Genomic DNA, 15,733 nt, shown 5'->3' with positions numbered 1-15,733 from the left:
CAGAGCAGCTGGGGCTGCCCTGGATCCCTGGAATGTCCCAGGGCAGGGATGGGGCAGGCAGAGCAGCTGGGGCTGCCCTGGATCCCTGGAATGTCCCAGGGCAGGGATGGGGCAGGCAGAGCAGCTGGGGCTGCCCCTGGATCCCTGGAATGTCCCAGGGCCAGGGATGGGGGACAGGCAGAGCAGCTGGGGCTGCCCTGGATCCCTGGAATGTCCCAGGGCAGGGATGGGGGACAGGCAGAGCAGCTGGGGCTGCCCTGGATCCCTGGAATGTCCCAGGGCAGGGATGGGGGACAGGCAGAGCAGCTGGGGCTGCCCTGGATCCCTGGAATGTCCTAGGGCAGGGATGGGGGACAGGCAGAGCAGCTGGGGCTGCCCTGGATCCCTGGAATGTCCCAGGGCAGGGATGGGGCAGGCAGAGCAGCTGGGGCTGCCCCTGGATCCCTGGAATGTCCCAGGGCCAGGGATGGGGCAGGCAGAGCAGCTGGGGCTGCCCCTGGATTCCTGGAATGTCCCAGGCCAGGTTGGACACTGGGGCTGGGAACAGCCTGGGACAGTGGGAGGTGTCCCTGCCCAGGGCACAGGTTGCGTTTAAGGTCTCTTCCAACCCAACCCATTCTGTGACCAAAATCCCCCTCAAGACTCCAGAAAATGGGAAGTTCATCCCTCCTGTCCCTGGCCCGGCACCCGCAGCAGCAGCTCCCGGCAGAGCTTTCCCCGGTGTGCTCCCCTGAGCGTCCCGTGGCGCTCCTGCTGCGGTGCCTGCCCGTGCCCGTGTTCCCAGAGCTCTCCTCCCCGTCTGCAGGAGCGTGGCCAGCGCCTGATGCCTGCTTCCAGGACGTGAACATGGCAGGGAACACCTACGGCAACTGCGGCAAGGACAGCCAGGGCCGCTACGTCAAGTGTGACAAGAGGTGGGCACAGAGCTGGCCCCCGCTGCCCCGTGTCCCTGCTGCACCCACAGCTGTCCCTGCCACCCTGCCACGCCACTGGAGGGCCCTGCCTCCGGGCAGCAGCCCTTGGGGCAGCCCTGTTCTGTCCCCGAGCGAGCCCCCAGGCCCTCCTGGGCTCTGTCCCCATCGCTGCTGGAGCTGGCACTGGGAGAGCTCCAGGTCCTTTCCAGCCTAAGCCATCCTGTGATTCTGCTGCCCCACCACGAGCAGCTCCCAGCCCAGCCTGCTGGGAAATCAAAGCCAGTGCCAGATTGAGGGAGTTGTGCTCTCTGGTGCTCCCAGTGACTGCAGGGATGGCACAGCCTCCCCTCCCCTGGCTCTTTCCCTGCATCATTTCTGTGCTTCCATGATTTAACCCGCTGAGCCTCTCCAGCGTGGCCATAAACCCTGGGGAAGGACCCCCAGGTGTGGGCTGGGGGGCTGAGGGGCCACCACTGCCGCCTGTCCCGCTGCAGGGATGCCATGTGTGGGAAGATCCAGTGCCAGAGCTCTGCCAAGAAGCCTCAGGGCACCAACACGGTGTCCATCGACACCACCATCCGCCTCAAGGGCCGCGAGGTCAAGTGCCGGGGCACCTTCGTCTACAGCGCCAAGGACGACCAGGAGGACCTGTCCGACCCGGGGCTGGTCCTGACGGGCACCAAGTGCGGGGATGGCATGGTGAGTGTCCTCCTGCCCTGGGCTCTGCTGAGGGGCACTGCTCTGGGCTCTGACCCAGCTCCAGGCACCTGCTCTGGGCGCTGACCCAGCTCCAGGCACCTTCTGTGAGCTCTGACCCAGCTCCAGGCACCTGCTCTGGGCTCTGACCCAGCTCCAGGCACCTGCTCTGGGCACTGACCCAGCTCCAGGCACCTCCTGTGGGCTCTGACCCAGCTCCAGGCACCTGCTCTGGGCTCTGACCCAGCTCCAGGCACCTCCTGTGGGCGCTGACCCAGCTCCAGGCACCTTCTGTGGGCTCTGACCCAGCTCCAGGCACCTTCTGTGAGCACTGACCCAGCTCCAGGCACCTGCTCTGGGCTCTGACCCAGCTCCAGGCACCTTCTGTGGGCTCTCACCCAGCTCCAGGCACCTCCTGTGAGCACTGACCCAGCTCCAGGCACCTGCTCTGGGCTCTGACCCAGCTCCAGGCACCTCCTGTGGGCTCTGACCCAGCTCCAGGCACCTTCTGAGAGTGCTGACCCAGCTCCAGGCACCTGCTCTGGGCACTGACCCAGCTCCAGGCACCTCCTGTGGGCTCTGACCCAGCTCCAGGCACGTGCTCTGGGCTCTGACCCAGCTCCAGGCACCTCCTGTGAGCACTGACCCAGCTCCAGGCACCTGCTCTGGGCTCTGACCCAGCTCCAGGCACCTCCTGTGGGCTCTGACCCAGCTCCAGGCACCTGCTCTGGGCTCTGACCCAGCTCCAGGCACCTTCTGTGGGCACTGACCCAGCTCCAGGCACCTGCTCTGGGCACTGACCCAGCTCCAGGCACCTTCTGTGGGCACTGACCCAGCTCCAGGCACCTTCTGTGGGCTCTCACCCAGCTCCAGGCTGCTCTGGGCTCTGACCCAGCTCCAGGCACCTCCTGTGGGTGCTGACCCATCTCCAGGCACCTGCTCTGGGCGCTGACCCAGCTCCAGGCACCTGCTCTGGGCGCTGACCCAGCTCCAGGCACCTGCTCTGGGCACTGACCCAGCTCCAGGCACCTCCTGTGGGCGCTGACCCATCTCCAGGCACCTCCTGTGGGCTCTGACCCAGCTCCAGGCACCTCCTGTGGGCGCTGACCCAGCTCCAGGCACCTTCTGTGGGCTCTCACCCAGCTCCAGGCACCTCCTGTGGGCTCTGACCCAGCTCCAGGCACCTCCTGTGGGCTCTGACCCAGCTCCAGGCACCTTCTGTGGGCTCTCACCCAGCTCCAGGCTGCTCTGGGCTCTCCCCGGTGTCACAGCCAGGCCCTGGCGTGGTTCCTTCCACACCTGTTGGCGTTGTCTCGGTGACACCTCAGCTGCTGCCACCAGGTGTTTGTGGGCCACGTTCTTCTCACCTGGGGCATTTGTGGGCATCCCCAGGTGCTCAGTCATGTTTAGGCCACCAAATTGCTCTCTGTGCCCTCCAAGCTTCTTCACCAAATCGGTTCAGAGTGGATCAACCCCAGTGGAAATTGCCCCAGGATTTCATGGACGAGGCTTCCTCCTATGAAGAGATGGTTTCCCAGAGGAAACAGGAAATCTCTGCCAAATCCAGTGCTAACTGGGCAGTGCTCTCTGCAGCCCTGCATCTCCAAGGGCTTTGGAGGGGGCCAGTTGAGCTGAGAGAGGGCAGAGGCTGCAGGGGACAGGGCAGGAGGGGTGTGTTCCAGAGAGGGCTGGCTGTGGTGACACAGTGTTCCCAGTCTGGCATTTTAACAGTGAGATTTTCATTGGGAAGGCCAAAGCAGTGACATTTTCATGAGGAAATGTGGCCAGTTTTGAAATCCAGCATTGTTTATTTTGGCCAGAGCCTGGGTTTGGGGGCCAACTGGGAAGTGGTTTCTCCAGGAGCTGGCAGGTGGGCTGTGTGGAGTGCTGGTGGCTGGGCTCTGCGCAGGGGCTGGGAGTGGGATCCCTTGGCTGGAGCCGTGCGGTTTCACCACCCCGCATTTTCCAACAGCCCCATCCTTTGCAGAGCCCCCAGGTGTCCCCTCTGCCGGGCCCCTGCGTGACCCCAGCCCCTCGTGTCCCCCCAGGTGTGCAAGGACCGGCGGTGCCAGAACGCGTCCCTGTTTGAGCTGGAGAAGTGCGTGTCCCGCTGCCACGGCCACGGGGTGAGCTCTGCCGGGAGCCTGGCACCGGGGCAGGGCTCGGGGCCAGCCCCAGGGTCTGCCACGGGGATGGGCCCTGCGACCCAGGGGCTCGGGGCCAGCCCCAGGGTCTGCCACGGGGATGGGCCCTGCGACCCAGGGGCTCGGGGCCAGCCCCAGGGTCTGCCACGGGGATGGGCCCTGCGACCCAGGGCATTTCTGCCCCTCGGAGCCGTCCCAGTGGGGCTGGGCTGGGCTGGGACCTTCGCTCCCCCGTGTCCCAGTGAGAGGAAGAGGACTGTTTGTGTGTAAGGACCATCTGCAAAACTTGGATCGGGGTCTGATTTGAGCTGGAGAGTGTTTGGAGCTCAGAGCAGGTGCGGGGTCCCTCTGAGAGCAAAACAAGAGTTGGAAGGAGAAGTGGGACGGCAGAAAGGCCGGGCAGTGTTCAGGGAGGGGAGGAGACACTGCTCTCCAAAGCTGCAAGGTTACAGAGGTCTGAGCTCTGTGGGCTGCAGGGCTTTGTCAGATGAGGCAACAGACACTGCTGGGTTATGGATGTGACAGATAAAGCGTCTGATTGACCCTTTTGGGACAGGTAAAACATCCACACCTGCCCCTTGGCTCTGCCCAGCATGGTTGAGGCTCTCAGAGCTGGAGCTGGTCAGCCTGGAGATGAGAAGGTTCTGGGGGGGCCTTCTGGCACCTTCCAGCACTAAAAGGGGTTTATACAGAAGAGGGAGGGTGACTTTTTACATGGGCAGATAGTGACAGGAGCAGGGGGAATGGCTGCAAACTGCAAGAAGAGATGGAGATGGGATATGGGGCAGGAATTGTTCCCTGGCAGGGTGGGCAGCCCTGGCACAGGTGCCCAGAGCAGCTGGGGCTGCCCCTGGATCCCTGGCAGTGCCCAAGGCCAGGCTGGACACTGGGGCTGGAGCACCTGGGACAGTGGGAGGTGTCCCTGCCGTGGCAGGGGGGGCACTGGAGGAGCTTTAAGGTCCTTCCCTGATCCCAAACCATTCCAGGATTCTGTGATGTCCAAGGGGAAGCACTGTCAGGGGTGAAGTTCTGCAGCCCAGACTTGTGTCACCACTGTTCATTCCTGCCCTGTGGACCACCACTGCCACACATGCCAGCCCTCTGCTCTGTCCCCAGGTGTGCAACAGCAACAAGAACTGTCACTGTGACCCCGGCTGGGCCCCCCCGTTCTGCGAGAAGCCGGGGCTGGGTGGCAGCGTGGACAGTGGCCCCGTGCAGAGCCACGGTGAGTCACTCCTGTCCCCAGTGCCCCGAGGTGCTCCCGGGCTGCAGCGGGGCCAGGGGAGGGCTGGCTGCTCCCAGAGGGGCCCGCCCAGGCAGCCCCACAGCCCCACAGCTCTGGCTGCTTGGTGGCACCCACTGCCATCAGAGGCCACCGAGGGGCCGTGCCCTTCCTGGGGTGGCACCAGCAGGGATGTCCCAGCTGCTGGGCAGAGGGGTCACCACGTGCACCGAGCGAGGCCAGGGCTGCTGGCTGTCCCTGCCCCTCACCGGTCCCTGTGCTTCCCCTGGCAGCCCACGAGTCCATCCTGATCGCCCTGGTGGTCATCTCCCTGTTCCTGCTGCCCGCCCTGACGCTGAGCATCTGCTACTGGTACCGGCAGGAGAACTCCCTGCTGGCCAGGTGGATCCAGGACAGGCACAGGGCCCACGGCGCCTGCAGGTGGGTGGGCAGCCAGCCCCTCCCTCCCCAGCCCCCAGGGCCGTCTGGCACTTGTTTCACCCTGGCAGGGCTGGGGGAGCTGGGGGTGCACAGCCCCTGCTCCGGTGTCAGACCTGCTCTGGGGTCTGGACAGACTGGCCTGGGAAATCCAGGGCTCTCAGCAATTCCCAGAGCCCGGGACAGAACGGTCCTTGAGCAGCACAACCCCAGGGAGGGGTGCAGGGGGCCTGGAAGCGAGGAGAATTCTCATTCCTTGCAGGCTGCCCATCACACACTGACCATCCCTGCTGCCCATGGCACACTGACCATCCTTGTCACACTGACCATCCCTGCTCCACACACTGACCATTCCTGTCACACATTGACCATCCCTGTCACACTGACCATCCCTGTCACACTGACCATCCCTGTCACAAACTGACCATCCCTGTCACACTGACCATCCCTGTCACACACTGACCGTCCCTGTCACACACTGACCATCCCTGTCACACTGACCATCCCTGTCACACACTGACCATCCCTGTCACACACTGACCATCCCTGTCACACACTGACCATCCCTGCTCCGCACACTGACCATCCCTGTCACACTGACCATCCCTGTCACAAACTGACCATCCCTGTCACACTGACCATCCCTGTCACACTGACTATCCCTGCTCCACACACTGACCATCCCTGTCACACTGACCATCCCTGTCACACTGACCATCCCTGTCACACTGACTATCCCTGCTCCACACACTGACCATCCCTGTCACACTGACCATCCCTGTCACACACTGACCATCCCTGTCACACTGACCATCCCTGTCACACACTGACCATCCCTGCTCCGCACACTGACCATCCCTGTCACACTGACCATCCCTGTCACAAACTGACCATCCCTGTCACACTGACCATCCCTGTCACACTGACTATCCCTGCTCCACACACTGACCATCCCTGTCACACTGACCATCCCTGTCACACTGACCATCCCTGTCACACTGACTATCCCTGCTCCACACACTGACCATCCCTGTCACACTGACCATCCCTGTCACACTGACCATCCCTGTCACACACTGACCATCCCTGTCACACTGACCATCCCTGTCACACACTGACCATCCCTGTCACACTGACCATCCCTGTCACACTGACCATCCCTGTCACACACTGACCATCCCTGTCACACTGACCATCCCTGTCACACACTGACCATCCCTGTCACACTGACCATCCCTGTCACACACTGACCATCCCTGTCACACTGACCATCCCTGTCACACTGACCATCCCTGTCACACTGACTATCCCTGCTCCACACACTGACCATCCCTGTCACACTGACCATCCCTGTCACACTGACCATCCCTGTCACACACTGACCATCGCTGTCACACTGACCATCCCTGTCACACACTGACCATCCCTGTCACACTGACCATCCCTGTCACACTGACCATCCCTGTCACACACTGACCATCCCTGTCACACTGACCATCCCTGTCACACACTGACCATCCCTGTCACACACTGACCGTCCCTGTCACACTGACCATCCCTGTCACACACTGACCATCCCTGTCACACTGACCATCCCTGTCACACTGACCATCCCTGTCACACACTGACCATCCCTGTCACACTGACCATCCCTGTCACACACTGACCATCCCTGTCACACACTGACCGTCCCTGTCACACACTGACCGTCCCTGTCACACTGACCATCCCTGTCACACTGACCATCCCTGTCACACACTGACCATCCCTGTCACACACTGACCATCCCTGTCACACTGACCATCCCTGTCACACACTGACCATCCCTGTCACACTGACCATCCCTGTCACACACTGACCATCCCTGTCACACACTGACCATTCCTGTCACACTGACCATCCCTGTCACACTGACCATCCCTGTCACAATGACCATCCCTGTCACACACTGACCATCCCTGTCACACTGACCATCCCTGTCACACACTGACCATCCCTGTCACACACTGACCATCCCTGTCACACTGACCGTCCCTGTCACACACTGACCATCCCTGTCACACACTGACCGTCCCTGTCACACTGACCATCCCTGTCACACACTGACCATCCCTGTCACACACTGACCATCCCTGTCACACTGACCATCCCTGTCACACTGACCATCCCTGTCACACAGTGACCATCCCTGTCACACACTGACCGTCCCTGTCACACACTGACCATTCCTGTCACACTGACCATTCCTGTCACACACTGACCATCCCTGTCACACACTGACTGTCCCTGTCACACACTGACCATCCCTGTCACACTGACCATCCCTGTCACACTGACCATCCCTGTCACACACTGACCATCCCTGTCACACTGACTATCCCTGCTCCACACACTGACCATCCCTGTCACACTGACCATCCCTGTCACACACTGACCATCCCTGTCACACACTGACCATCCCTGTCACACTGACCATTCCTGTCACACTGACCATCCCTGTCACACTGACCATCCCTGTCACACACTGACCATCCCTGTCACACTGACCATCCCTGTCACACACTGACCATCCCTGTCACACTGACCATCCCTGTCACACACTGACCATCCCTGTCACACTGACCATCCCTGTCACACACTGACCATCCCTGTCACACACTGACCATCCCTGTCACACTGACCATCCCTGTCACAAACTGACCATCCCTGTCACACACTGACCATCCCTGTCACACACTGACCATCCCTGTCACACTGACCATCCCTGTCACACACTGACCATCCCTGTCACACACTGACCATCCCTGTCACAAACTGACCATCCCTGTCACACACTGACCATCCCTGCTGCCCATGGCACACTGACCATCCCTGTTTCCCAGCAGTGGGGGCTGTAAATGAGAAGTTAATTGAGACAGGGCAGTGTTTTTTGGGCAGCTGGTGCTCCCTTGGTTGCTTTGTTTTGCCATGTCCCTAATTCCCAGCAGGAACAAATCCATGGGTCGGAAGTCGAGCAGTGCCCATGCCAGAGCTGCTTTCACCCTGAGGAACATTTCAGCCTCCAGCCACCCCACTAAGGTCAGTGATAACCCACTGGGTCAGAGATAACTCACTGGGGTCAGGGATAACTCCCTGGGGTCAGGGATAGCTCAGCTGCCCGGTTTTATTCCCTGCTGGGATGTGCAGCCTGTGGGTATCACCTCTGCTCCCAGGAACTGGGCAAGCCCTGTGCCCTGTGCTGGTCTTGCCCTGTGTCTGCACTGAGCCCATGGCCAGGTGTGCCCTTGGCCAGGTGTGCCCTTGGCCAGGTGTGTCCATGGCCAGGTGTGCCCATCCCTCCTAAAACTGAGTGTTTGAGCTCAAACTCCCCTGGTGATCACTGGGAAATCCCTGATTTCCACTGGGAAATTTCCCATATGGAAAAGGGATAGATGGGAGTGAGGGATGATCACAGCCTGTGTTGGGAGCAGGGGTGCACTTTCTGATGTTAATGAGCCCAAAATTCAAACAAAGTTGGTCTTTGGCTTTGTAGTTTGATTTAAGGTGTCTGTTCTTCCTTCTTGGGTCATTGCTCTTGGCTCCTGCAGGTTTGGTTTTTCCTTCATTTGGCTATTCCCTCATGTTCCAGTTCTTTCATTTATCCTGTACCAAACTTCAGTGAATTTTTAACTTTGAACCTGCATTGGTGCTTTTTGGGCACCAGGACTGAATTTAGGAAGAATTCAGGTTTTTTGGATGTCTCACATGTGCTGGAAATCTGGTGTGGATTCAGCAGAGCTGACCCTGCTCTGTCTCCAGCACCTTTCTCATCCCTGTGTGTTCCCATGGGGGTAGTGAGGAGCAAACCAGAATCACAGGATCAGGAAGGCTGGAAATGCCCTCTAATGTCCATCTCTGAGGCCATCAAATCCAGCCACCAGCACTGCCAGCTTCCCCACTGAACATGCTCAGCTGTTGGCTGGGCTGGTAACAGTGCTGCTCCCAGAAGGTGGTCCCAGGGCTCCTCCTGCAGCTCCCCAGAGCCCAGGCCTTGGGGGACCCCTGCTGTGGAGCACCTGGAACAGGTAACCCGAGGGGGCTGCCTCCCCAGCCGTGTTTCTTTGTGCCTTTTCCCTCTCTCCTCGCAGGGCCCCGGGAGCGCGTTCCTCGCCCAGCCCGGCGCTGCCCAGCCCGGCTCCCAGCCCGTCAACGTGGTGCACCCCCTGCGCCCCAGGGACCCCCTCGGCATCCCCCCCCGCCCCAGGGACCCCCGGCCCGCCAGGCCCCCTCCCCCAGCCACCAAATCCCCCCTGGGCCCCGCCAAGGCCGGCGCCTCCCAGGCCAAGCTCCCGCCTCCGAAGAAACCTCTTCCCTGCAGCCCCGTGAGGAGCCCACAGGTGAGCCCTGCTGGGGGATCCCACAGGTGAGCCCTGCTGGGGGATCCCACAGGTGAGCCCTGCTGGGGGATCCCACAGGTGAGCTCTGCTCAGGGACCCCACAGGTGAGGTGTGCTCAGGGACCCCACAGGTGAGCTCTGCTGGGGGATCCCACAGGTGAGGTGTGCTCGGGGACCCCACAGGTGAGCTCTGCTGGGAGACCCCACAGGTGAGGTGTGCTCGGGGACCCCACAGGTGAGCTCTGCTCAGGGATCCCACAGGTGAGGTGTGCTCGGGGACCCCACAGGTGAGGTGTGCTCAGGGACCCCACAGGTGAGCTCTGCTGGGGGACCCCACAGGTGAGGTGTGCTCAGGGACCCCACAGGTGAGCTCTGCTCGGGGACCCCACAGGTGAGGTGTGCTCAGGGACCCCACAGGTGAGCTCTGCTGGGGGACCCCACAGGTGAGGTGTGCTCAGGGACCCCACAGGTGAGCTCTGCTCGGGGACCCCACAGGTGAGGGGTGCTGGGGGACCCCACAGGTGAGGTGTGCTCAGGGACCCCACAGGTGAGCTTTGCTGGGTGTCCCCACAGGTGAGGTGTGCTTGGGGACCCCACAGGTGAGCTCTGCTCAGGTATCCCACAGGTGAGCTCTGCTCAGGGACCCCACAGGTGAGCTCTGCTGGGTGTCCCCACAGGTGGGCTCTGTCCCTCCCAGACCCAGGGAAGCTCCTGGCCTCTGGCCGGGCTCTGTCTGGGAGCTGTCCCAGCCCCCTGAGGGCGACGACATTGCAGGAGGCCCCTCAGGTCTGGGGTGGGCTCAGGTTTTCTGGGTGTTCTGTGTTTGAAGGATCTCAGTGGTGCAGGGCAGGGGGTCTGGAGGGGTCCCTGGGTGATCTCTGTGTTTGAAGGATCTCAGCTCTGCAGGGGAGGGGGTCTGCAGGGGTCCCTGGGTGTTCCCTGTGTTTGAAGGATCCCAGATCTGCAGGGGAGGGGGTCTGCAGGGGTCCCTGGGTGTTCTCTAAGGGCTGTCTGTCTGTCTGTCTCTGTGCCCTCTGCGATGTCAGGGGGTCCCGAAGCACCGAGCCCCGCGCCGGCCGCTGCCGGGGAGTCCCCTGCTGGCCAAGGAGCTGCCCCCTGCCCACGGACAGACCCTGCTGGTCATGGTCCCCCCCACCAACGTCAGGGTGCCGGGGACGAGCGGCTCCAGCCACGCCACGAGGCCGTTCAAGTGAGTGGGGGGAGCCGGGGATCCCTACAGCTGGGCGCTGGCTGGGGGCACCGGGGTCCCGTGGGAGGGACGCCCCAAGGGCTGCAGCCACCGCTCCATGGGGCGGCCAAGGGTGACCGAGGCGGTGAGGGAAGGTGCCAGGGAGGGAGGTGGCAGCCCTGGGAGTGCCCAGAGCTGGGGGGAGCTGTGGGGCTGCTGGGGGTGAGGGAGTGCAAGGATGGACAGGGATGCTGTGGGGATCAGGGAGTGCAGGGATGGACAGTGACACTCTGGGGATGAGGGAGTGCAGGGATGGACAGTGACACTCTGGGGATGAGGGAGTGCAGGGATGGACAGTGATGCTCTGGGGATGAGGGAGTGCAGGGATGGGCAGTGATGCTGTGGGGCTGCTGGGGATGAGGGAGTGCAGGGATGGACAGGGACACTCTGGGGGTGAGGGAGTGCATGGACAGTGAGTGATGCTGTGGGGATGAGGGAGTGCAGAGATGGACAGTGATGCTCTCTCATCTTCCCTCCTGCAGACCGCTGCCACCTCAAAGGTGAGTGAGGACATTTACAGACCCCTGTGCTGGGGTGGCTTTGGGTCAGCACTGGGCTGGGAAATGGGGATCAATCCACCTTCCCAGGGGCTCCTGGATGGGACACGGTCCCTCTGGGCACTCCAACAAGGCACCTGTGTCCCAGGGAATGAGGATGTGGGTTTTGTTTGGAGTTGGGAGATCAAGTCCAAATCCTTGACAGTGCCACTGCTGCTCCCAGCTCTCCTGCACTGCTGACTCCCCTGGGCGTGGGGCAGGGCAGCCTCAGGGGATCCACTCCTGACAGCCAGACTCGTGTCCCTGGAGGAATTCCTGAGCTGGGGAAGGGGGTGGTGCAGCTGGTGTGTGTCTGGTGCCTGCACTCAAACCAGCCGTCTCTTTTCTCTTTCCTCTCGCTCCAGGCCAGTCCCAGCCATCAAAGTCCAATCCACCTCCTTCTCCTCAAAGAAGTGACAGTCCCGGGACACCTGGGACACCTGGGACAATCCCTGCCCCCCTTCCTGAGCTGGCTCTCCTGATTTGCACTGCTGTGGCCACCGGGCTCTCCCGTTCCTCTTGTTTTAGGAACCCTTTTGATACCAGAGGACTATTTTTGTAAGACAGAATTTGTATTCAGCACACAAACTGTAGTGGTGGGGTGGAGAGGGGACATTGGTACCACGGCTGGACCAGGGCTGGTTGGAGGTGGGGTTTCCCTGACAGAGATCCCACCACGGCTCTCGGCACTGTTTCCTGGCCCATCTGCCTCCCATCTTTACTTCTTTGGACATTGCACACGGGCTGGGATGGGTGGCTGGGGGCAGCGACCATCCCCACCGGTGGAAGATGCTGGTGACAGCGTGATGTCCTTGCAGCTACCTCCTCCTCCTCCTCCAGCCTGCCAGCCCCCAGCCTGCAGCTCCACGCTGGGCATCGTCTCGGGGAGATGTTTGCCATGGCAGAGACCTGGTGCCCAGTTTGGGCTGGGCCACGCAGTGCTGGGACATTTCCATGAAGGATCCAAGTTCTCAGGCTCCCCCTGACCTCCTGTCCCACTGCACAGGGGAAAGCGGTGACGAGCCCGGGGTCACCTGGAAGGAGAAACTGTCTGGGAACGTCTGAATGCCCCGAGTGCCGGTGGCAGCTGCTCCCAGGGTGCTCTTGAGGGGCTGGGGAGCCCCCACAACGCTGCCTGTTCCTGCTCCTGGGCCAAGCCCAGCAGAGGCCCCGGGAGCCGCGAGCGGGAGCGGAGCAGGAGCTCCTGCCCGTGCCCTGGGCTCGGCCCTGCCCTGGCCACGCCGCTGCATCTCTCTGTGCCTCAGCCCCCCGGGGCTGTTTCCTACCTCACAGGGCTGTTGTGAGGTTTGACAAAGGGGTTCTTGGAAGGGCTCCCCACCCCTCCGTCCAAGGTGCTGTTGACCTGCACAGCTGGTGCCACTTTCCTGTGACTTGACCTGCGGCTCAATCAGGGTCTGAGACGACAACAAAGACTTTGAAAAGTCCCCTGGCTCCTCTGGCTCTTTTCTTGCTCCCTGTCCCCTGAGCCTTCAGACACCAGGGCATCTCCAGGGCTCTGCCCACGCCAGAGCAAACAGATCCCAGGGGTCCTGTAAACCTGGGACCCAGCTGGGTGTCACCTGTCAGATCCCATCTGACCTGGGAAAAATCCTTTTGGGATGTGTGCAGCCATGATGTAGGTTCAGGGAGAGCCCTCAGACAACTGCTCTGGGCTTCCATTGTCCCCAGTGTCCCCATTGTCCCCAGCTTGTGGGTGAGGCTGCCTTAACCCAAGCTCTCCTTACCCTGGGGCTTTGTTCTGGAGTTGGTCTTGCACCTGGGTCTTCCCTGAAGCATTCTCAGGAGGAATTTCTCCATGAAAAGCTGTGGGATGGGCATTGGCAGGGGCTGCCCAGGGAGGTTTGGAGTCCCCATCCCTGGAGGTGTCCAAGGAAGGGCTGGAGGTGGCACTCAGAGCTCTGGGCTGGGGACGAGGGGGGATTGGACACAGCCTGGAGGGATTTTCCAAGCGAAATGATTCTGTGTTCACAGGGTTCTGTGATCCCGGTACCTCCATATCTTTTGTGGTTCATGGATACGCAGCTGGGATCAGGGATCCAACATCTCCTCTTACTCTGTAACAAAATCAGAAAACCAGTGTCACTGAGGTTGGAAGGGAAGGGGGTGGTTTGGGGTGATCTCGAGATCAGTGTCCCTGGGCTTGGCCTCTGGCCCGCCAGTGGCACTTTCCTGCCACCACAGGGCCTTCCTGTGGCCCTGGTGTGGAGGCAGGGCTGGGCAGTGTCCCCTCCACACTGCCCCAGCAGTGCAGGACTGGGTCACACTCTGTCACACTGGGTCACACTCTGTCACACTGGGTCACACAGGGTCACACTGTCACATGGGGTCACACAGGGTCACACTGTCACACTGGGTCACTCTGTCACAAGGGGTCACACAGGGTCACACTGGGTCGCTCTGTCACACAGGGTCACACTGTCACATGGGGTCACACAGGGTCACACTGTCACACTGGGCCACTCTGTCACAGGGGGTCAGGGGGCTCAGCTGAGCTCTTCAGGCTGGGGAGGGGTTGGCAGAGCCCTTTGTGCCTCAGGGCTGCTGTCCAGCGGGGCTGGCCCAGGGCCCATCCCATCCCATCCCATCCCACCCCACCCCATCCCATCCCATCCCATCCCATCCCATCCCATCCCATCCCATCCCATCCCATCCCATCCCATCCCATCCCATCCCATCCCATCCCATCCCATCCCATCCCATCCCATCCCATCCATCCCAGGCAGGGGTGTGGGATCCGTTCAGGGCTGCAGCTCGATGCTCCCTGCCGGCCCAGGTGTGCCCAGGTGTGCCCAGGTGCGCAGCTGGGTGTGTCCATCCTGCCACATCCACTGTGGGACGTGGCTCGGGTTTGGGGTCCGGGAGGGGTTTGGGTGCCCGGTGGCATTAGGTGGCATTAGGTGGCAGCAGATGGCAGCAGATGGCAGCAGGTGGCAGCAGATGGCCACGAACCCTCTGCTCGGCCTCCTCCGATTGCCAGGGACCGCGTCCTCCAGCGCGGCTTTTCTCCTTCATCTTCCTCCCCTGCCCCGCCATTTACAGATCCATTAAAATCATCAGCGGGGCAGGAACCTGCTGAGCGCCCCTGAGGAGCTCCCAGCTTCTCCCTGCGGACCTCTGCTTCCATCAGGGGGAATATGTGACGGGCTGGGAGAGCTGGGAATGCTCCCCTGGAGAAGGGAAGGCTCCAGGCAGAGCTCAGAGCCCCTGGCAGGGCCTGGAGGGGCTCCAGGAGAGCTGGAGAGGGACTGGGGACAAGGGACAGAGGGACAGGAGCCAGGGAACAGCTGCCACTGGGAAAGGGGAGATTGGGCTGGGATCTTGGCAAGGAATTGCTGGCTGGGAGGGTGGGCAGGGGCTGGGCTGGAATTCCCAGATTTGCTGGGGCTGCCCCTGGATCCCTGGCAGTGCCCAAGGCCAGGCTGGATCCCCCTGGGGCAGGGGGAGGTGTCCCTGCTGTGGATGGGTGGCACTGGGGAGGATTTCGGGTCCCTTCCACCCAACCCATTCCAGGATTCTGTGCCTGCACCTCCCTGGCCATTCAGGGCTCTCTGTCACCCACCACTGAAGCTGTTCAGGATCTCCTCACCTCAGGCAGGTGTTGTCTCTGTCTCCCTGCCTTGGTTCCCCTCTCCACACCTGGACTCCCCTTTTCCAGGCTGTGGCTCCTCTCAGATGTCAAACAAAGTCCCCGGTCCTGTCCCAGCTGTGCTGGCCCCCACCAGGGAGCTGTGACAGCCTTGGGCGTGCCCAGGGTGAGGAGGGACAGGAGCAGGGCCAGGAGATGGAGTTGGGGACAGACAGGGGGCTCCTGGTGGCTGCCAGGGGCTCAGCAGGTGAGTTCTCCTGGGGCACTCTGGAGAAGCCACCTGGGGATGAGAAGTTCCCTCCTCAGCTCCCCGGAGCCCCACTGGGAGGTGCCCCTGTCTGCCCAGCCTGCTGTGGTGTCCCAGCCCCAGCAGGCTCTGTCCCCTGGCTGCAGGACAGGGTGACACTCCTGATATAAACTGTAAAACACAGAACATCCTGAGCTGGATCCACCAGGATCCTCCAGCCCGACTGCTGCTCTGAGCAGGACACTCCTACAGCCCCACCCTGCGCCTGAACGTGCTGCCAAATGATTTTTGAACAATTCCTTTTA

The 15,733-nt window shown here is 61.6% G+C and overlaps 1 protein-coding gene across 3 annotated transcripts in view; it reads left to right on the top strand.

Moving 5' to 3' along the window:
• ADAM33 (ADAM metallopeptidase domain 33) overlaps window positions 1–12,971 on the top strand; it is a 37,888-nt gene extending 24,917 nt beyond the window's left edge. The window contains exons 15-24 of one of the 3 annotated variants that reach the window (XM_084204436.1): window positions 806–914; window positions 1,409–1,613; window positions 3,659–3,736; window positions 4,871–4,979; window positions 5,270–5,417; window positions 8,402–8,492; window positions 9,542–9,790; window positions 10,836–10,999; window positions 11,521–11,538; window positions 11,940–12,971. In XM_084204436.1, the coding sequence (XP_084060562.1) occupies window positions 806–914; window positions 1,409–1,613; window positions 3,659–3,736; window positions 4,871–4,979; window positions 5,270–5,417; window positions 8,402–8,492; window positions 9,542–9,790; window positions 10,836–10,999; window positions 11,521–11,538; window positions 11,940–11,991 (1,223 nt within the window). In that variant the 3' untranslated portion in view covers window positions 11,992–12,971. Of the gene's footprint in view, window positions 1–805; window positions 915–1,408; window positions 1,614–3,658; window positions 3,737–4,870; window positions 4,980–5,269; window positions 5,418–8,398; window positions 8,493–9,541; window positions 9,791–10,835; window positions 11,000–11,520; window positions 11,539–11,939 lie in introns of all 3 variants that reach the window. The other 2 variants (XM_084204435.1, XM_084204437.1) reach the window with 2 other exon arrangements.
• Window positions 12,972–15,733: the final 2,762 nt, after the last annotated feature.

The sequence above is a fragment of the Fringilla coelebs genome (genome assembly GCF_963513975.1).
Source record: "Fringilla coelebs genome assembly, chromosome: 4".
Lineage (NCBI taxonomy): Eukaryota > Metazoa > Chordata > Aves > Passeriformes > Fringillidae > Fringilla > Fringilla coelebs.
This window is presented reverse-complemented; position numbering and strand designations above follow the sequence as displayed.